The 23,102-nt window shown below is 41.2% G+C and overlaps 1 protein-coding gene across 1 annotated transcript in view; it reads right to left on the bottom strand.

Annotated features, from left to right (window-relative positions):
* BICC1 (BicC family RNA binding protein 1) overlaps window positions 1-20,643 on the bottom strand; it is a 368,187-nt gene extending 347,544 nt beyond the window's left edge. Inside the window, exon 1 of the mRNA XM_061161565.1 lies at window positions 20,439-20,643. Within this exon, the coding sequence (XP_061017548.1) occupies window positions 20,439-20,628 (190 nt within the window). The 5' untranslated portion in view covers window positions 20,629-20,643. The remainder of the gene's footprint in view (window positions 1-20,438) is intronic.
* Window positions 20,644-23,102: the final 2,459 nt, after the last annotated feature.

Below are 23,102 nucleotides of genomic sequence, written 5' to 3'. Positions count from 1 at the left end.
GCAGTCCATGGGGTAGCAAAGAGTTGGACACGACTGAGTGACAGAACTGAACTTTTCTTAAATATACAGTACAGAAGTGTTAACTGTATGCACAGTGTCATGCATCAGATCTCTAGAAGTTCCTCATCTTTGAAAATGGATGCCATAACCACTAAGGACTCTCTGCTCCCCTCCCCTCAGCCTCATACACCACCACTATACTCTATGTTTCTAAGACTGACTATCTTTGATGCTTCTTATAAGTGGAATCATACAATATTTGTCTTTGTGACTGGCTTACTTCACTTTTCATTTCATATAATGTCCTCAAGATTCATCCATGTTGTAACATGGATTTCCCTCCTTTTAAATGTGAGTTATGTCCTGTTGTATGTACATATCATCTTTTCTTTATCCATTCATCTGCTGATGAACATTTGCTTCTAACTCTTGGCTATTGTGAATAATCCTGTAATGAACATGGGTATAAAGCTATCTCTGGGATGTTGTTTTCAACTCTTTTGTATATATACCCAGAAGCAGGACTGCTGGATCATATAAGATTATACCAAGGTTTTGATTTAGCTTGTGCTAAATCATTTTTGAAATTCGTAGCTTTAAAGTTATTTTATTATAAAAACCTGGTACTTTAAGAACTTAAAAGTCATCATACATTTACTTCATTTTTTAGTTTGACCTCCTAGTAAATCTTTAGCTTCATTGATTGTGGCCTCTATATAAGAAGACTTACACCTAATATTAAGGCTGCTTCCCATTTTGTCATTTGGGGTTCAAACCCACCTCTGTATTTGGTATCACTGAAGGCAGATTTCAGTAGACTGAGAAACTTGTTTTACTTGAGACTCCATATGCTTCATGGTTTGCAGAGAGTGATGGCCTGCAAATCCTGCAGCAGCAATGGTCAGTCCAACTGCTACCGCTGTACTGGCCACGGCACCCGCTCGGCTCCCCTGCCTCCTCCAGGAGCTCAGCTCATCCCAGCCCAGCAAGACTATGTCTCTATCACAAAGCAATGCAGCCACCACCTCCTTGCCAATCTTTTATCATTTCTTCCCTTCTTCTGACTTTGAGTTTTCTTTGCTCTTCTTTTTCAAAGTCTTTCAGGTAATAATAGGTTAGGGTGCTTATGTGACTTTTCTTGTTTCTTGAGGAAGTCTGGAATCGCTATGAACTTCCCTCTTAGAACTGCTTTTGCTGCACCCCATAGATTTTGTAAGGTTGAGTTTTCACTTTCATTTGTCTCAGGGTATTTTCTGCTTCTTCTTTGATTTCACTGTTGACCCACTGGGTTTTTTAGTAGCATGTTGTTTAGTCTCCACGAATTTGTTCTTTCCCCATTTTTCTTGCTATGCCTGATTTCCAGTTTTATACCACTGTGGTCAGAAAAGATGTTTGAAATAATTTCTATCCTCCTAGGTCTTTAATTCATTTTGAGTTAATTTTTATATATGGTGAAAAGTAAGGGTCCATGTTAATCCTTTTCAATGTGGGTATCCAGTTTTCTTATCACCGCTTGTTGAAGAGACTATCCTTTCCCATTGTATAGCCTTAGCACCTTTGTCAATGAGAAGGCTTATTTCTGGGCTCTCTGTTGTCTGTATTTCTGTCTTTATGCTAGTACAATTATGGGCATTTTTAAGATTTTTTTTTTTGCAGTGGTGGGTCTTCCTTGCTGCACGTGGGCTTTCTCTAGTTGTGGTGAGTGGGGGCTACTCTTTGCTGCAGTGCACAGACTTCTCATTCTGGTGGCTTCTCTCCTGTTGCAGAGCATAGGCTCTAGGCATGGAGGGTCGGCAGTTGTAGCTCTCAGTCTCTAGAGTGTGGATTCAGTAGTTGTGGCTCACGGGCTCAGTTGCTCCTGGTATCTTCCCAGACCAGGGATCAAACCCGTGCTCCCTGCATAAGGCAGATTCTTAACCACTGGACCACCAAGGAAACCCTCAACTGTGTTTTGACCACTGTAACTTTGTAACATGTTTGAAGTCAGGAAGTGTGAGGCTTCCAACTCTGTACTTCTTTCTCAAGACTGGTTTCACTATTTGGGATCCTTCGAGATTCTGTATGAATTTTTAATTTTTTTCTATGTCTTCAAATATATCATTGAGATTTTGATAGAGTTTGCAATATAGATAGTGACATGTTTTTATTCCTTTCTCATTTTCTTTTGTGCATCTATTATAGGAATTTCCTTTACCAGAGAACTTATTTCATATGTTTTAGTGATTATGAACTCCCTTGGGTTTTATTTTTCCAGCAAAGTCTTTATCTCCCTTTAACTTCTGAAGGGTAGTTTTGCTGAATATAGCATTTTTAGCTGACAAGTTTTTTTCCTTCTTTCTTTGAGTAGATCATTCCACTCCCTTCTGACCTATAATATTTCTGCTAAGAAATCTACTTATAATCTTACACGAGTTCCCTTGTGACATAACAAGTTACTTTTCTCTCGTTTCTTTCAAGATTCTCGTCTTTGATTTCTGATTGTTTGATCATTTTGTATGGACATTTTTGGGTTCATCCTAGTTGGACTCTTTTAAGCTTCTTGAATTTGGATGTTCATTTCCTTCCTTAGATTTGGGAAGTTTCCTGCCATTATTTCTTCAAAGAAGCTCTCTGCTTATCTCTCTCTCCTCTTATAGTATATATTGGTCCATAAATCCCTAAGGCTTCTTTCACTTTTCTTCTTCTTTTTCTCTTCTTCATTCCTCTGAATCAATAATTTCAAATGAACTGTCTTAAAGTCACTGATTCTTTCTTCTGCCTGACCAACTCTGATGTTGATCCCCTCTAGTGAATTTTTCAATTCAGTTATTGTATCCTTTGGCTCCAGAATTTGTTTGGTTCTTTTTTATAGTTTCTCTTTGTTGATATTCTCACTTTGTTCATACATTGCTCTGCTTATTTTATTTACTGTGTTCTCTTGTGGTACACTGAGGTTCTTTAAAATTATTATTTTGAATTCTTTGTCGGGTAATTCATAGATCTTTATTTCCTCAGGGTCGGTTTAAGGTTTATTTCATCAACTTGATTGGTTCATGTTTTGCTTTTTTGTGTGCCGTGTTATTTGCCTTGTTATCTTTCTTATGATTTTTCACTTAAAAAAAACAGCCACCTCTCCCAGTCTTTATAGATTGGCCTCACGGAGGAAGATTTCCATCAATCATCCCAGCAAGAGACTCTGGAGGCCTTTCAAACCTTTCAGAAGGTTTGCCTTCTCTGGGCATGCTGGGAGAAAGGAAGCCTGCAGATTTCTTTTTCATGAGTCTCTTGCTCCCTCTAATGTCTGTCTGCAGTACTGCAGGTTCTCAGACACAGACGTCTTCAGGCAACAAAACCAAGCCAGAGCCCTCATCAGTACTCCAAGTCAGGCAAGATAAAAACCAATCCCTCCGGTAGTTCGCCTAAAAGCTGGAAAGTCAAAGGTATGTTCCACTATTCTCTTTCCATTCCAACGGAGAAGCAGCAAATTGGGCTTTTTCTCCCAATTGCTAGCTTTGCTAGCTTAGGAAAGGGGCTGGTGTAGATGAAATGAAACCACTTTGCTAACCCATTTCACTGCTGCTATTCTTGTCTTTGAGCTTGTCGAGGCATTCTCATGATGACTTTTGAGTTGTATACTGTTATTAAGTCAGTGTTTCTGTCAGAGAGTGAGTTCTGGAGCTTCTTACTCCACCATCTTTCTGGCCACAGAAAGGTTTATTTCTACAATCTCACATTACAGCAAACTCAACAGAAACACACACAATAGAAGTCACCAAGAATTTACAGTAACAACTTTGATTTAGAACAAAGAATATGTAACATTTTAAACATCCACTCATCTCTCTCCTTTTTCTTCTTTTTGCATTTAAAGTTTATGAAGATACCATACACATACCATCTCACCTACCACTTTATCTCTGATTCCAGTCAGGCTACAGTAAATGGCTCTGTTCACATGTAAACTGACTTTGTACTGGAGAGCACCTCATCTCAAACAGTAAACAGACTTCTCACTTCCTACTCTGGGAGTTTGTCAGATGTCTTCAGAGGCTGGTAGATGTCACGTGTATGTAACTCAGAAGTAAAGAGGTAAACCTCATGAGGCAACCGTGTGTGTGTGTGTGTGTGTGTGTGTGTGTGTGTGTGTGTCTGTAGGTGTCACGTGTATGTAACTCAGAAGTAAAGAGATAAACCTCATGAGGCAACTGTGTGTGTATGTGTGTGTGTGTGTGTGTACATGCACGCGCTCAGTTGCTCAATCGTGTCCAACTCTTGGCAACACTATGGACTGTAACCTGCCAGGCTTTCTGTCTATGGGAGTTTCCAGGCAAGAATACTCGAGTGAGTTGCCATTTCCTATTCAAGGGGATCTCTCTGACCCAGGGATCAAACCAGCACCTCCTGCATTGGCAGGCAGATTCTTTACCACTGAGCGACCTGGGAATCCTCAATCCTCTTCAAAGAGGGACAGAAGTTGATAAACAAATGATTCTTTCACAGTCACTTAGATGTATGATTCAGGGATGCAGACTCTGGAACTCACCAGAAACAGCAATTACCCTCAGAGGTAACCGAGTCAATTATGCATCATTGTATTGGCTTTGCCTTCTTCCCCATATGACTCCCTTTATTCCCTCACTTTCTCTCTTTGAGAGCACTTCCCAAATAAACTAGTTATAACAAGCCTTTATCTTGTGGGATAGAGGTAGGCAACCCCAGACTAAGATGCACATTAAGTAAATACAGCCTTATTCTATGGGATGTCCTTTTCTTTCCTATTAACAAGTTTAGGTAGATTTTCTGTTCTACTAGATTGTATTCTTTTTAAAGGTAAAAGGCCTCATTCACTGTGCAGTCCCCAATGCATGACGTCATGAGTTTAACACATACAATAATTTCCCAACAGGTTTTTCAAATAGCCTTGCTATTCCTGAATGATTTATTATGAGAGACAATTTTCACAAGCTTGAAAAGCTAATCATTTATGCAGAACTTCCTTCATATTTAAATCCATTTTTCCATTTTTTTGTTCAATCCTACTTGCTTAGACTTGGTCAAATAAACTTTCCATAGATAATGCATCCCAGATATCCATTCACTGCTGATAATTTGGGGAGCTGTGCTGCACAGCTTGTGAGATCTTAGTTCCCCAACCGGGGACTGAACCTGGCAGTGAAAACACCAAGTCCTAACCACCAGATCTCCAGGGAACTCCCTGTAAATGTATTTTTGAAGTAATCTTTCTTTTGAGGTGACAATATGTCTGCCAGCAATGTTTTACTAAATTATAGAGCCCTATAAGAAAATTAAAACTCTGTATCTTGGATTTCTATTTCCCATATAAAAATTTTTTTCAGAAAAACATTCCCCCTGGACTGAAACATTTCTTTATATGGCTGCTCCTCCAATACTGAAGCTAAACATACATTTTCCTGACTTTTTAAAAGTAAATCAGTATAATCAAGCAATTAAAAAAAAATAAAAGCCTGCCACAATATGACTTTGAATGGTACTTCATAAGTTCAGAATATGATAAAGGAATCAACTCAAAACTTAAATAATACAAGCTTCATTGGTATTCTGTACAAGATAAGAAATACTGTGTTTGTTCTCAATAATCAATACACAATTAAATCAATTCTGAAAATACTTAAAATGTGGGCATACAGATGTCTTTTTAATTGAGATTTTCCTCTAATGAACATTAGGGCTTCCCTGGTGGCTCAGATGGTAAAGAGTCCGCCTACAATGCAGGAGGCTTGGATTTGATCCCTGGTCAGGAAGATCCCCTGGAGAAGGGAATGGCTATCCATTCCACTCTTGCCTGGAGAATCCCACGGACCAAGGAGCCTAGTGGGCTACAGTCCATGGGGTCACGAATAGTCGTACATTATTATGTTTCCCAGCTACATTTCTCTAGTGGTTTCTATGACAGATATAAACCCTGGCACATGAAACTTGGTAACTGGACACATTGGCAAAGGAGGAAGGAAAATGTGACAAGAAGATGCTACTTGGGGAAGCACACAATCTCCTTTGTTCATCCAACACAATATGTCAATACCAACAAGTCTCAGTTATGGACACTGTCCTTCCTACTCAATTACTGCAGAAACCCTTACATTAGCTAACACTGAGCCCACAGAATACAGGGCACTATAAACCTGACTGCCAAGATGTCAGAAAGCAGAGCTTGTGGTCAGCTGTCTTGGGAATACTTGCTCCTCCAAAGATACTGCAACTATTTTCATTTCACCATCTTCCCCATTTGCTGTGAATGCTCATGTGTGCGATTCAGATCAAAGAAAACTCCTACCAAAACTACTTATAGATGTAGAGCTGAGTTAGCCTCTAACACCACATGCCATTAATACTGGGTTTATATTGCAAACTGTGCAAAAGACCGAGAATCCTGTTGGATGGAAAGGATTTTAGGGGGCATCTAATTCAAACCCTAAGAGGTTAAGTGACTTGTACAAGGTGACAGTGTCAGGGGAAAGACAGGTCATGAACTCAAGTTGCTCAAGTCATCCACTCTACTGGGAGAAGTGGTTTATCTTGCTCCTACCCAAAATACCTTAATGAATATCCTCGTGTAATGAACAAACTAACATAAAAAACCATCTCTTACTTAGATGCTTTTAAATCATATTTAAACAAGTATCTGGAAATGTATTATTCTAAGAATAAGATAATCTGTAACCAAATACATTGAAAAATTATATTCACTTTGACAAATTTCAATTTGTAAAACTAATGTAGTTCAGACATAGACAGAAACCTCGCTTGAATGAAGTTTTGCATATCCTCATCAAAACGCCACATTCATATATTATCACTAGTAATACAACATTCTACTAGACTCGAAGGTGCAAAAAGACTACCCTGCATGTGGAGAATTACTCTGCCTTACTACTTAAATAAGGCAAAACTATTTGGTGTCTTTTTTTAAGGTTTTATTTATCTATTTATTTTTGGCCACACCACAGGGCATGTGGGATCTTAGTTCCCTGACCAGGGATTGAACCCACACTCCCTGCAGTGGAAGTGCAGAGTCTTAACCTCTGGACCACTAGGGATGTCCCTATTTGGTGTTTCTTAAAGTCAAGCACACGCTTTAGCTTTAAAGTTCCATCCTATGAGGTCAATGCAGGTCCACCAGCATTGACAGTCTTTAATGGGACAGTCTTTAATCCAGATCCATCATGAGTCATTTACTCTGTAAACACACATAAGTATTTTCACAGCACTGGGCTAGATGCTACAGAAGAATAGGAGATGAGTTTGAAACACATAGACTAGGTACAGGGCAGCAACAGCGAGCCAACTTTACATACATTTTCATATAATCGTCACAATAAGAGGTGCTATTATCCCTGTTTCACAAAGGAAGGAACAGAGAAAACCAAACCCAAGGGTAGGTAGTGCTTTGGAACATCTGCACTCTCACCAAGAATCCCAACCCACCTCTGTGCCTACCACCACATTCCCCTGCATTTCATGAGGAAGCACTGAAATCTGTTCTGGAGTAGAGTTGATTATCCTAGACCCAGATTTGATATGTCTCCACACTGTACAAGAGCTTTGACTCTACAACAAGGAAAACTAGTGTCTAGATCCACTCAGAATTCCAAAAATTCACAGGAGTTACAGCCTTTTTGTCTGTAAAACAAAGATCCAAACAGCACCTACATCTCATGTGTTGTTGCATGAGAGGCTAAAATGACTGCAGAGGCATAAAGCATCAGAACACTGCACATAGCAAGCACCCAATTAAAGTTGGCAGCGGCTTTCAAAATTACCACCATTCTTTAGTAACTATATTCCTCAAAACTGTTTCCTCGGAATAGAGTTCCAAAGGAGAAAAAAGCTATGTAATTCACATTCACTATAAGGTTGTCTATAGCTGCAAAAAAAATTTTTTGATCAGATGTACCATTATCCAACCATAAAATTTTAATTCTGAAAAGTGCTTAGAAATACAAAAACATTTAATATAGCAGATTAATGATGAATACACAAATCAGTGCTACAACTACATAAACTCCATGCAAGTAGTCAAGGATGTATCTCAAGGACTACACTTCTCTTTTTTTTCTTTTTTTTTTTTGGCTGAGCAGAGCAGCTTGTGAGATCTTAGTTCCCTGACAAGGGATCAAACCCACATCCTCGGCAGTGAAAGTGTGGAGTCCTAAACACTGGACAGCCAGGGAATTCCCAAGGATTACACTCCAAGGCAGAAAAATGAAAACAGCTATAGGATAGCGAAATGACAAATGATTATTTTTCTTTTTAAAAGTTTCCCTTATATTGATTTTTAAATTTCTGTAATAAAAAAAAAAGTGTGCTCTTAAGCTAATCCATAATATACTAAATAGGTATCTATGACATCTGACTTAATAGGAGTCTGTAAGAAAATCAAACCTGAGCTTGCTATGCAATAATAAAAACAGTACATTCCCTCCACAGAAATATATGGTTTGAGCTCTTACCCCAAGTTCCTTACAGCAAGCCATTGTAAACATGTGCCAGTTAAAAATTATGCTCCTAGACTAAAATGCTTCAAGGTAGTTTAATGGTTTAAAGCTTCAAGGTGGAGAATGTTTTACTGCTAGGTGGCGCCAGTGGTAAAGAACCCACCTGCCAATGCAGGGGACAGAAGAGATGCCGGTTCGATCCCTGGGTTGGGAAGATCCCCTGGAGGAGGGCACAGCAATCAATTTCAGTATTCTTGCCTGGAGAATCCCATGCACAGAGGAGCCTGGCAGGCTACAGTCCATGGGTCACAAAGAGTCAGACAAGACTGAAGCGACTTAGCGTGCACACACACTAGGTTCAAGGGTGCTGTGCTATACTCTAGGGTAAAGAGAATCAAAGAAAGAAAAGAATTCAAATCTTCTTTGGTTTTAATTTATATGATTCCCAGACATGCTAATGATGTATGATAAACAACATTCAAAGTTTTCGATGAAAGAAACAAACAGAACTCTAACTCTAGATTGGTCATTCAGTTATTTTCTAATCTCTCACTACCATTAACCGAAGCCAGGTTGTGGGATCACAGGTACAAGGAGCAGACAGCCTACAAATCCATTGTCTCTTCTGCCTAACTCATGAATCTTTCCAGAAAATATTTTTGCAAATCTATCAAAAGCCTTAAAAATGTCTATTTCCTTTGTGCTAAAATGGTCACTATAAAGAATTTTTCCTACGGGAACAATTAAGGATGAAAAAATGTTTTTCAGGCAAAAAGGGCTTGGGGCAGCAGTGTTAACACTCATTACCTGCTAATTCTTGAGTATCACACTACATATGACACTGGTACATGCTTGATATACAGTGTTTTTCTTATGACCTAGAAACTATATTTATTCCATTTTAGCGATGAGAACACTGAAGCTCAGAGGAGTTATTAACTTGCCTCAGGCCACACAACCAATGGGCTTCCCTGGTGTCTCAGAGGTAAAGGATCTGCCTGTCAATGCAAGAGACAAGGGTTCAATCCCTGGGTCGGGAAGATCCCCTGGAGGAGGGCATGGCAACCCACTCCAGTATTCTTGTCTGAGAAATTCCATGGACAGAGGAGCCTGGTGGGCTACAGCCTGTGGAATAGCAAAAGAGTCAGTGGCGACTTAACGATTAAACAATACCACCACAACCATTAAATGATAGAGCCAGGACCTGAATCTGGGACAATCTGAATAGAAACATTAGGTTCCTCTCAATGAATGATCACCTAAAAAATGTTATAAAATGTCATAAAGTGGAAGTGTTAGTTGCTCTGTTGTGTCCAATTCTTTGTGACCCCATGGACTGTAGCCCAACAGGCTCCTCTGTCCGTGGGATTCTCCAGGCAAGAATACTGAAGTGGGTTGCCATTCCCTTCACCAGGGGATCTTCTTGACCCAGGGATCAAACTCAGGTCTCCTGAATTGCAGGCGGATTCTTTACTGTCTGAGCAAAAAAAAAAAAGAAAGTCATCATGTTTAAGCAAATCATATGTCAAGGTTAATATTATAGAGCTATTTAAAATCCTGTTCTTCAAGAATCTTTAATGAGATGGAAAATACCCATGATACCAAAGTGTTTATCACTCAGTCGTATCCAACTCTTTGAGACCCCATCGACTACAACCTGTCAGCCCCTCTGTCCATGGGATTCTCTAGGCAAGAATACTGGAGTGGGTTTCCATTTCCTTGAAAGAAGGGAGTTATGATCCCAGTTTAGAATTTTAGGGATACAAATCACACAGGGGTAAGAACCGTATCTATCTTGGTTTTGTCTGCCGCCCCCCCCCCCCACCAAAGCCCTATACTGTAACTGACATGTAGCAGGAACTCAATATCTGTTGCTAAAATAAATTATGTGTGAGCATAGTTTTTAGAGACCAGGAAAAAATACCCAAAATATTATCAGTGGTTACTGCTGGATTCTAGATTTAGGGATGCCTTTTGGTTTTTTTTTTTACATCTGTTTGTATTTTCAAATATTCTATAAATTTGTATTACTTTCAAAATCTGAAAAAAAAACACAATGGCTAATTTTCAAGTCTTATGTTTAAGCATCTTCCTATACAAGAGATGTAGTTAAGCTCCAGATCAACTCAGTATGCAGACTAATACATGATTTATCATATTCATAGTTACAGAAAAACTACTTCAGAGCTAGAAAGTGATCATTATCTTTTTATATGCCAGTATCATAAATGGGAACAGGATTTAATATGGGTTACAAATATAAATGGTTTCATCAGCTACAGTTATTAGTAGCTTATTAGGTAGTAAATGGATTTATAAAAGTATAACATCCACAAAATGTGTCTATTAATGGTTTGTGCACTTTGGATATTAAATGCTGGTGCCACAAGGATTAAAAATCAAATGTGATGGCTTTTGCAGCAGAATGAGGGTTTCTTGCCAAGGTCATCCCCACACACTGCAAATCTACTATGGAGTAGTATTGAAACAGTGCCTCATCTCACATGGTTTATTAAGCATTTTACCTAAAGGAATATTTATGGTCACTATTATCCCATGCATTTTTAAAAAATACTTATTTATTTGGCTGCACCTGGTCTTAGTTGCAGTATGTGGGATCTTTAGTTGTCACATGTGGGATCTAGCTCTCCAACCAGCGATTGAACCTAGACCCCCTGCATTAAGAGCTTGGAGTCTTAAACCACCAGGGAAGCCCCCCAACCCCCCACCCCACTGCCATGCATTTTTAAAGGTCTAGATTTTTTTTTTCACATTTTTCAAAAGCATTTATTAAGAAACAGGGCAGGGGAGTTATGAAGTACACAATCAAAGGAATGAAAGAGTTTACAACATAGCTTCTTCAGGCCAGTGGCAACTAAGAAATATTTGCTGGGTCAACACCAAGGGTACAGAGGACCCAATTCCATTTTCAATCCCATTTCTCTCGGCTGCTAACCCAACCAGCTCAAAACACCCTCCAAAGAGAAGTCAGATTGCCTTCCAAAACTTCCCCAAACTACTTCCCAGTTGCCTTTACGGCCTTTCTCTGCCTGGTCCCAGATTCCTTACCTAGGCTTCGGGTGAGGTCAGCCAGACCCTGCTGAGCCTTCTCTACTCTTCCAGTCACTCTGTGGTCCCTTAATCTATTTCTGTTCCCATCCGGATTCATTTAATTAAACTACATTCATGAACCAGTTGGGCTGGCTTGATCTGCTGCCTTTGGTCAAGTTACCTGTTTTTCTAAGCCTACATCTGAACTTGCTCTTTCTCCTGTTGGGAACAACTTCTTGAGCAGTGTCTGTGGCAGCTCCCTGCCCCAGTCAGTCCAGGGCTACTGTCTCCCCCAGACAGAACTCTGCACCCCTGTCCAACCCCCCACTTAACTTCCAGGTGGCTCTAGTTCTCAGCTAACCCGTCTAGGTGGTGGTTTAGTCGCTAAGTTGTGTCTTGACTCTTGAGGCCTCATGGACTATAGCCCACCAGGCTCCTCTGTCCATGGGATTCTCTGGGCAAGAATACTGGAGTGGGTTGCCGTTGCCTTCTCCAAGGTCTAGATTTTTAAATAAACAGTATAAACTAAGGATAAGAACTGGTATTTTTATTAGCTCATCATTCTGGACAATTTCAAACAGCAAAACATGGCACAAATCTGATGATAATTCTATTATCAAACTGCCTCCAAAATGACTTCATTTTCTAAACAAATTCTGGCTTCATTGGCCAGATGCTATTGCAGTGACCACTCTAAGAAAACCCTAAAGGGAAAAAGTATGAACTACACTGAACCAGTCTATTTTATTTTATCTTATTTTATTTTTTGAACCAGTCTATTTTAAAAGCAACTTGAGATGTGTGGTGAGCCAGAAGGAAGAGGGAGAAGAGAAGGAGTATCTTAGAGTAATAAAAGGTAAAATGGGAGGGATGAACTGGGAGTTTGGGATTAGTACATGCACACTATCCACCTATGGAAAGGATAACAACAAGGCCCTACTGTACAGCAGAGGGGACTATTTTCAATATCCTGAGATTAAACCATAATGGAGAAGAAAATAAAAAAGAATGTATGTGTAGAACTGAGTCACTTTACTGTACAGCAGAAATCAACACAACACTGTAAATCAACTATGCTTCAACTTAAAAATACATTAAAAATAATGTTTTTAAAATAAGATTATTAATAAGATATATTAAAAATAATAAGATATATTAAAAATAATAAGATGTTTCTAAAAAGGTAAAATGGATGTATTATGCTGTATAATTTTAAATGAAAAAAAAAAAAAACAAAACACTTGACAGGCAGAAAAGAGTGAAGGAGAAAATGGCAGTTACAGTACTTATTGGCCCTAAGTCCTTTTTTTAAAAGGCGTAAAAACACAAGAACCACTTTCCATGATCAAAGGTGCTTTCTCTTTGGATTTTAGGTTTATTCCTGAACTAAGCCAAGAAGAAATTCCACCAACATAAACACTACCAAATAATCTAGATTTCCAGGAGTTATCAATGCAGGTCAAAGTCTCTGACACGGGTAAGCTTTTACATCAGGCACAACCTGGTGTGTCTGTCACAATGACTTCAGCTTTGCCCCTTGTGGGGAAACTATGGGTTGGATCACTGGATCCATTCTGATTCCCTTCCTCCTTGCCGCCTCCTAGGAGAAGCTGGAAATGAAGTCACTTTCTTTCCCAGAATCTCTTGTAGCAAAGAGTGGCCAAAGAAATACAGATGGAAGTTCTAGGAGAGAGAATTCTTTGTCACATAAAAAGGCAAAATGTTGAATAAAAAAACCATTTTTGTTCTCTGCCCTCTTCCCTGCAGAGACCACAGACTCATCTCAAGGTACAGTCCTGGCCAGACTGCACCAATGAGGCCACAGCCATCGGTTGGGATGGCCAAGGTCGGGGGGAGAGTCATTTAGCTCCCTGAAGCCCTTGAGTAGCTATTAGGGCCTCGACCTCTCAGCCCCAGATATTTTTGTTTCAACGGGAAAATAACCCCCTGGCTTGTTTAAGCCACTCTATGTTGGGTTTTCTGTTAGTCGCAGCCAGATACATTCCTGCCTGTTAAAATCATCGATAGGACAAACTCTTTGTATGTTTTAACTTATCAATGATCAACTTAACCAAAGTCCCAGAAGTCTGCACAGAGGTAAGACTAATGGAGAACACTGACTCCCTGCCTCTGTCACAGCATCCTCCCAGGACCCTACAAAGGTCGAAATTAGGACCCCAACCCAGGTCAGCCCCACAGCAGTTCCCGAGCTCTTTACTGCTGCACTCTACAACCTCTCATGTATTTTCCTTTAGCTTATAAAACAGTCTGAACCTTCAGTTCTGCTCTCTAACTCTACTACACTTATCCTAATAAACTACTCTGATTGGAAGAAGATTTTCACTGTGGGCGGGGGCAATTCATCAGCAGTTGTTTTTTGTTTGCTTTTTAAAAAGAGAGAAAGACTTCCTTGGTGGTCCAGCGGTTAAGACTTTGCTTTCCAATGCAGGGGGCCCATGTTCCATCCCTGGCCACGGAGCTAGGATCCCACCTGCCTCCAGGCCAAAACACCAAAACATAAAAAAACAGAAAAAACACTGTAACAAATTCAATAAAAACTTTTTTAAATGGTCCACATCAAAAAAAAAAAAAAAAAAAAATCTTAAAAAAAAAAGTCCTGGCAAGCATTTGCTTTCTAGTGTTTTGAAATCCCTCTCCATCACGTGGCACTGGGCTGTTGTGACCAAACACTGTGTGCCTAGCCCTGTGCTCAGCATTTCACCCGCATCACCTCCTTCTGTGCTCACAACAACCCCGGAAGACAGGACTACCATGGTCCCCATTGTATAGATGAGCAAATAGAATATGTTATCCCACGCCCCCAGCATTTTCTTCAAAGACGCCAATGAATGACATGTTCAGAGCAACATCAAACCACAAGGGAGAGTAACTGATTCTGAGGCTCCTCTTTAGGAAAAACAATAGAAGAGACTGGCTTCACACCATTTAAGGAATGAAAAATTCTCAAGGCAAGTACCATCACAGCTAAAGACAGTGAAAAGACCTATCATCCAGCACAAAATCTAAAACTCCGCACTCATATCCAATACAGCTTTACTCATCATGTACTCAACCACCTTCAGTTCAGTTCAGTTGCTCAGCCGTGTCTGACTCTTCGCAACCCCATGAATCGCAGCACGCCAGGCCTCCCTGTCCATCACCAACTCCCGGAGTTTACTCAAACTCATGTCCATTGAGTCGGTGATGCCATCCAGCCATCAACCACCTTCACGAGGGGCTAATATGCCGGGTACACTCTGAGCTACCAGAAAGGCCAGTCATAATATTTAGGTAGCTGTGAATGCCCATTTATCATTTTAATAAATGAACCATTTATTTAATTCATTTAGTTCATTTTCCAGTATACTAGATCTTCATTTTCAATAGAAAAATGTGCACTTTATGAACTACAGTTTATAATGAATACGAGTATTAGTGACTTATCCAGCACTTCCCATGTGGTCAGCGCTGTGATGTTTCATATACATCTTTTATTCTCTGAATAGTCACAACCACCACAGGATGTAGGTATGCTCCTACATCAGAATCCTACATCACCCTCTTTCAGAAATGGGCTGCAGGTAATGAATTTTCTCAAGCTCCCTATTTAAAGGTAAGACCGGGACTCAAATCCAGATCTGGCCAAGAGTCCTTTGCCTTCAACCAGTAAGCTTCATAAAGTTACTGCATCTGTTCTTAATGTTTACTAGCTTTAATCAAGCCCTAGCTAGAAAACTCTATCCAGCTTAGCTCTTCTTTGTTTTCATTTTCAGCACTCCTCCATTTTCATATATTTTGGCTTCATCTCTTTCACAAAGCATCTAAAAAATTATTATCCATTTACCAAATCATAAGACAATCTTCACTAAAGTTTGCCAGATTAAAGAGATATGTAATTACATAACTGCTGCTCTTACTTTTAATCAACCATGCGATCAGCTGTTTTAGTAACTAGTTCTGTTCCTCAAGCAAACAGCAGTCAATGATTCCTGTTGTGCCCATCACTGTCAACATGTAAAGACACGTTTTGCTTCGTTTTTAATTTTTTTTGGCTGTGCCACATGGCATGTAGGATCTTAGCTCCCCAACTAGGGATCAAACCCACGCCCCCTGCATTGATTGGAAGCACGCAAAGTCTTAACGACTGGACCACCAGGGAAGTCCCCAAAACATGGCTTTTAAAGTCCTTAACAGCAATATCCTAAAAGCCCACCAGACATTAACCTCAATTTATAAAAACAGGTCACTGCCTCATTCACCACCAATACTTCTTTCTATGATAATATATGAGGAATTCTGAACTTTGAAAATGCCTGTGAGTCTAAACTTCACGTAGGAGCTTTCAATTGCATGGCATGTGTATACATTTTTCAATGTAAAAGTAAAAATATAATCATAAGATGTAAAACAATCTCAAAAGAAAAAAAAGGAAAAGTCTAAAGTTAACAAATTCCATATTTGTCTCGCGATGTTGGCCAGCACCAGGGCTATATTTCTGATTCTTCTCACCCACTGATTTCCTACATTCTCCCAGACCTTCCTCTAGACCACTCTTCGCCCTCTTTGTAAACCATAACTCACATTTAATTGACTGGATCAATACTACTACCCCACATGAAGTATGAAGTCTAAATTCTGAATATCAGTATTAAGTAAATCAAGAACAGTTTTTCTTCATTATTATAATGTTGTCCATGGTATCTACGCCAAGGCCGACCACCCTCATCAAAACCTTAAACTTGAAAATGAATTTCCATTTACAAAACTGTTGAGTAATAAAATCAGTAATCTTCATTTAGACTCAAGCAAAAATGTCAGATACTGTGCATGGCTGTTCCAAAGTAATTATCAGCCAAAAAACAAAAGCAAAAAATAAAAAACTAGTGATTTTTTTCCTGCATTTTTTAGCCCTAGTGGATTCTATGTGTTATCAATTCTTTGGGGAGTCAATGATCATCCAAGAATGGCATTCATTTCTTTAACCACTACCCTATTGCCCGTATTTTAAGCTCACTGAATTTTTGGTCCATTGCGTAGAAGAATTTCTCTACTAATAAAAATACAACCCATTAAACATTAACTTACCCCCAGGACAGTCTCTCTGGAAACAAATTCCGAGCATTATAATCACCAATTTGCACTATGTAGACTTAAAGGCAGAGAATCTTATTTATCCTGATTTAAACTGGGAAACTGTACACATTTTAAGGCAACTGTGTGAAGAAAAATGGCAAATCCAAATTCACAATAATCAGAAACCCAACCAGGAAAATAAAAACTTTTCTTAACTGGCACTTTTCAAAAATAAAAGCTTCCTACTCCAGGACATCTAACAATATTAAAATATTTGTTGACTTTCCAAACTCCTACCTCATTCTCTATTTTACTTCTGCAATTATAAAAATGCAAACTTTTTTCCCTAGATATTCAAATATAGACTGTCAAAAATTGTGCTAGGCATTAAAAATAGATTGAATCCATGCTATAGTATTTATTTATTATTATTAATAATGAAATAATAAAAGCAACTGATATATATATATTAGGGCTTTCCTGGTAGCTCAGACAGTAAAGCAATGCCTGCAATGTGGGAGACCTGGGTTCAATCCCCAGATCGAGAAGATCCCTGGAGAAGGAAATGGCAACCCACTCCAGTACTCTTGCCTGGAAAATTCCATGGATGGAGGAGCCTGGTAGGCTACAGTCCATGGGATCGCAAAGAGTCAGACACAACTAAGCAACTTCAGTGGCACTGATATATATTTACAAAATGGTTTACAAAATGGTATGGCAAGTTTTTGTTCATTAGGCATTATCTCCTTTAATTCTCACAAAACTCCAAGAGAAAGGCATAATACTAGCATCAGTCCCATTTTACAGACGGGCAAATTGAGACAGAGAGGTGTCCACAAACTCTCCCAAGATTCCACAGTGATTTGAACCTAACTCTTGAGTGATTCCAGTTGCCCACACTTGCTTTAACCACCTAGTATCAAGTGATGAGACACATGACGATGTTTGGTTCAGAAAACTAGTCTTACTCCTTATTCCATGGTGGTTCTCTAGAGACTGTTATACAGGATGAAGCAAATCAGAAAGAGAAAAACAAACATCATATATTAATGCATATACATGGAATCTAGGAAAATGGTACCGATGAGCCTATATGCAGGGCAGGAACAGAGACGCAGACATAGAGAACAGACTTGTGGACACAGTGGGGGAAGGAGAGGGCAAGACAAATACAGAGAGTAGCACTGAAACATATACCTTACCATATGTAAAAACAGGTAGCTAGTGGGAAGTTGCTATATAACACAGGGACCTCAACCCAGTGTTCTGTGACAACCTAGAAGGGTGGGATAGGGTGCGGGGTGGGAAGGAGGTTCAAAGAGAGAGGGGACATATGTATATTTATGGCTGATTCACATCGTTGTGTGGCAGAAACCAACACAACATTGTAAAGCAATTATCCTCCAATTAAAAATTTTCGAAAAAAAGAAAACCTGGTGGCTCTAACAAAATTTGACTCTGGGAAGCATGCATGACAAAATGCCTTGGTACACAGTGCACTGAGTTCTATCGTCAAATGTGTTCAAATTTACTTTCCTAGAAGGTATAATTCACTTACCAGTGACTGTGAAAAGTTAAAGCACTACATTAAATTATTAAAGACTTCTTTGGAGTTGAAGTGTGACTATTTCATTAATGCGTAGGTTGCTGAAGAAATGCGAACTCTTAAGACACTTTATCACAACAAAGCAGTTTTAAACTGTCTCATGTCAGAATATCATATCTACAACGGGAAGAGCCTTCAAATTTTTAAACATGCCTCACCAATATATCATTTTATTCTACATGGAAATTAATTCAAAAAAGAAATCCACTTCTAAAGCTCAGGTTATGCAAGAGAGCTTCCTAGATGCTTACATCACTTGCCTGTGTGTATGAGCATGGGCAAGACAGGTAAAGAAGACATAGTATTATTAGAAGAGCCATCTGTCTTCACAACCCTCCAGATGTACAAAACAAACAAGAAACTTGCTGAAAGGAGAGGTATGTGTGTTAACAGTTCAACCTAAATAATCTTACACCAATATTTTTTCTGAATAAATTTAATATTTTGTTTTAAAATAGGAACTAGGCAAAAAGAACCATGGAACAAATGAAGTAACTAAAACAAGTTATTGAAATGCAACTGGGGTTTTAATTTCCAAATCTACTTTGCAATATTCCTATATGAAAAGTTTATCTCAGAAGTTAACTCTCCTAGGACGTTACATAATTTACAAGAGGAAAAAAAGAGGGAGAAAGACAGAGACAGGACAAGCACAGGGGATGTTTATCAATAAAAATAAGCAACAAGGGAGACAAGTTCACAGCTCATCCAAAAAACGCCTGCCAAATACTCCTGCTATTTGTTTTCACCAAGTTATTGTTTTGGAAAACATCTTGTTCTGTCTTAAAATAACCTGCTTAATTGTTCTAAAAAACCACTGCATTTCCATGGAGGGCTAAAGAGCTCCCACATTTCGATGCACTAACTGATAAAGTCGAAATAAGTTATGCAACAAGCCAAAAGAGATCTAGAAAGCTCCTATCCTCCCCGACTTAAGGACACCAGCTACTGAATGAATCCACCACTGCACCCTCAGTGAAAGAAATGCCTGGTCCCTCTATGGTATGTGAAGAACAATCATTCAAACTACCTTATTTCTCTGCTGCTGCTGCTAAGTCGCTTCAGTCGTGTCCGACTCTGTGCGACCCCATAGACGGCAGCCCACCAGGCTCCTCTGTCCCTGGGATTCTCCAGGTAAGAACACTGGAGTGGGTTGCCATTTCTTTCTCCAATGCAGGCATGCATGCTAACTCGCTTCAGTCCGTCCGACTCTGTGCGACCCTATGGACAGCAGCCCACTAGGCTCCTCTATCCACGGGATTCTCCAGGCAAGAATACTAGAGTGGGTTGCCATTTCCTTCTCCAACCTTATTTCTCTAGATGACGGAAATGAGCCACACTGGCGATTACAAGTAAGCTAGTAATTAACATTTTTAGAGAAGATCAAAATGACCTTGGACATTTTAGTATCCACTCTAAGAATCCCAATCCTCCCACTAAGAATCAGAATTTGATCCCAGTCCTACATGGTTAAAGCTGTTACGACTGGGAAAGTCCCAGAGAAACGAGGGAGTTTAAAAAAAAAAAAAAAAATCCCAAGTTGTGAAAGGCAAAGTCTGACATCCATAATACGGAAAGATTTTTCTGAACCAAGTGTAACTCAAGATGTGTTTTATAAGCGTGTCAGGCGATGAACACACACTGTCCTCCAACCCAGCAGACTGCCCTGACACCATCCCCACGCTTTGGCCGCTCACCCCCATCCTGGCCCCTCTCACTCCCGGGCGGAGGGTGGGAGGCGGGAACTCCTGTCTTAAGCCTTGACATCTGCGGAGCGTTTCCCAATAGAGAGACAAGGCCCCTCAGCTGGAGGAAGTGGATACTGACAAGACAAGGGAGAGAAACAAGAGACAGAGCTAGAATTCAAGAATGCCAAAGAATAAGGAGAGTGTCACGCATACTCTGTGCCGTCCGACTGGGTCCGGATGGCACAACCCAGGTGTCCAGACTAAAGCTGGCATCTCCAAAGTCCAAGAATGCAACTTGGGCGCGCGAGTACAACAAACACGGCCTTCGGCTTTTCTGAAGCCGGTTAAGTTAGCACAGGGTTCCCGGTGCCTGGAGACCTGGGAGGCGTGGTAGGGTGGGGACTCCCGCGAGGTCTCCACTACCTGGGTGTCCTTCGGCTCCGCGGGGGAAGGGACGAGGAACTAAGTCGACTTTGGGCCGGGCGCTGGGACGCGGGACGAGGATGTTCGGGAAGGTGTCGGGGGCTCAGCCGGGGAGTCCGAGAACGCAGGAAGGATGCCTACCTTGTAACATGGCCTCAAGTTTCTTCCTGTCCACGCGGAAGCGCTCCTCGCTCCACTCGGGGCTGTGCAGGGGCGCCCCGGCGACCAGGTCGTCCTCCGAGCCGGGCATGGGCGAGTCCGTGCTGCGCTCGCTATTGGAACCCGGGTCCGACTGCGCCGCCAGGTAGCCGGGCTCGCCCTGGGCGGCCATGGTGGGCGCGCGGCGCTCTGGCTCCGGCTGCCGCCGCTGTTCTGCCTGAGCCGCCGCCACCTCCGCTCGCCCGCCGGGCTTCACTGGCTCCCCGCGCCGCGGCGCTAGCTCGTGGCCCCGCGGCCGCCGACGCCTACGCCAACGCTGCCGCCACGGAATCCCATGCGCATCCCAGTCCCCGGCGCCGTCTACGCCGCCCGCCGCCCCGGGTCCGGGCCCCGGTCCCCGGCTAGTGACTGCACCGCCCCCTGCCAGCAACGCCCGCGCGGAATGAGCGCGCCGCGCCGCCCGCGCCTCCATCCGCAGGGCCCCGGCGCCCCCTCCCCGCCCGCCGCCCCTGCAGCCGCGCGCTCATTGGCCGGGCCGGCCCACGGGGAGCCGCGGCGGGCGGGCGGGCAGCCCCTGGCTCGCGCACACACTCGCGCGCACACACTCACCACGTACGCACTACCACTTTCCTGCGGTTACACGTCTGAATTTTGTCCCACACACATACTTTCACAGTTCTTCCATCACGGACACTCGCCGAGTTCAAGCACAGCACCCTTCTGAACTCTCTCGAAGTAGACACAGTTCCCCCTCTCTTGACCTACAAACACTACACTCTAAAAATCACAGCCCCAGTCGGTCCCACAAGTTTGCAACAGGAGGAAGGAGAAAAAGAGGAGGATTGCGGAAGAAACAACGTCCATCTATCGCAGACATCACCGTGGTCCTCGCTTCCATGCGGCTCACTCCACTCCGTGCTCAAAGCGGATATCCCCTCTCATCGCAGCCAGTGGCCAGCTAGTTGCACAAGAAGTGGACAAGAAGCTTACTCTTTTTACTGTAAGGAATGAGTTTTTTTTTTGTTTTTTTTTTTTTGTTTTTTTTTTCTTTCCTTGATTGAGGTGAGAGGGGAATCATTTTGTGTGATTCTCAGGGAACAGATTCAACTGATTTAAAAATTTTTTAAAAAGGAGGGCTCGAGAGAAAAGAGGCTCTGTGATTGCAGTGGAGGTTAGCTACATTCAGCTGGCATCTGAGCAGGGCTGTCTTGTCAGGAACTGACTGCTCTTCTCTGTTCCCAAGGTCAGTCTCTCACAGGTAATGGGCAGCAACGAACCTCTGATCCTACCTGCCCAGGCCAGCTCACCCACTGCTACTCAAACTTGGACTTGAAACACCAAGGAAAAAGAAACTTGCTTGCACCAGGAAATCCCATTGGAACTCTGTTTTACCAGTTCACATGGATTCATACTCTCTTTTGTAACCCAAAGCACAAAGTTTCTGGGTTTGTTTTTTTTTTACTTTTTGGGGAGGGGGCGCTGGGGATGAGAAGGCAGTTTGTCACCGGCCACAGAAGGAGACTTACTAGCCTACACAAGGGTCATGCCATGTCATTGGCATGAGCCTGTGGATGATCAGGCTCACGTTTAAGCCTGATCTATATCTACTATGTTCAAGATTAATTGAAATTCGTAGAGATTCATTTGCCTAGTTAACAAGAATTGGCTCTGTGCTGAGTAATGTGATGTGATTTGACAGATGAGGAAACTGGAATTGTAAGAAGTCACATGACACGATTAAGGTCACAGAGCAGCAGATTATGGAGCTAAGAATTAAACCCAGGCCTGTGTATCTGGCACATAATCTCTACAAAACCCTGCCTTGTTGAACAGAGAACCCTCCTGCTCAGAGTCACCTCCTAAAGAACCAAGAGCAGATCTATAGCTAAACTGTTTGACTCACCATTGTGTTTTCCTTCTCAGAACTTACTAATTACTATACAAAGCACTAATTTAAGCAGCAAAAGAGTTTATCAAGGAGGCTTCCATCAGGGATGTTTAATGTCTTTTTGTGTCAACATATATTTTGGGGAACTTCCCTGGTGGTCCAAAGCTGAGACTCCTCACTCCTATTGCAGTGGCCCAGGTTCCATCCCTGGTCAAGGAACTAAATCCACTAAGACAAGGTGCAGCCAAACAAACAAACATTTTGAGGGGAAACCTACTAAGTAATGGAAACTGTGTCAGACACAAAGAATAGTGACCAAAAACAAACAATATCCCTAGGCTCCTGGAGCTGACATTCTAGTGAGAAAGCTAGAAGGTTAACCAAAAGTAAATGTATAAATCGCTCAGAAAAATAAAAGTCCCACCTATATTAAACATGACAAATAAGAGACTCAACATAAGAGAAAAGCTGTAATGAAGTAATTGGATTCAGTCAGAGAGGTCAGTGGATGATTCTCTGAGAGAGTGACTCTGGAACTAAGAATAGAATTTTGAGAAGAAATTAACTGGGCAAGAAAGAAGAGGAAAGAGCCTTCTCTGTAAACGATCATTTGATCATAATAACACTATTATGATCAAGTATATCACAATTATCTTTTATTTTCCAGTTGAGGAAACTAAGGCACAGGAGATTAAGTAACTTACCCAAGGTTGCACAAGTAAGATGTAGAATCAGGATTTGAACCTTGGCAATCTCCC

This window comes from Dama dama, chromosome 15 (assembly GCF_033118175.1).
Source record: "Dama dama isolate Ldn47 chromosome 15, ASM3311817v1, whole genome shotgun sequence".
In the NCBI taxonomy this organism is placed as follows: domain Eukaryota; kingdom Metazoa; phylum Chordata; class Mammalia; order Artiodactyla; family Cervidae; genus Dama; species Dama dama.
The sequence above is the reverse complement of the archived record's forward strand: the minus strand, read 5'-3'. Positions and strand labels throughout refer to the sequence as shown.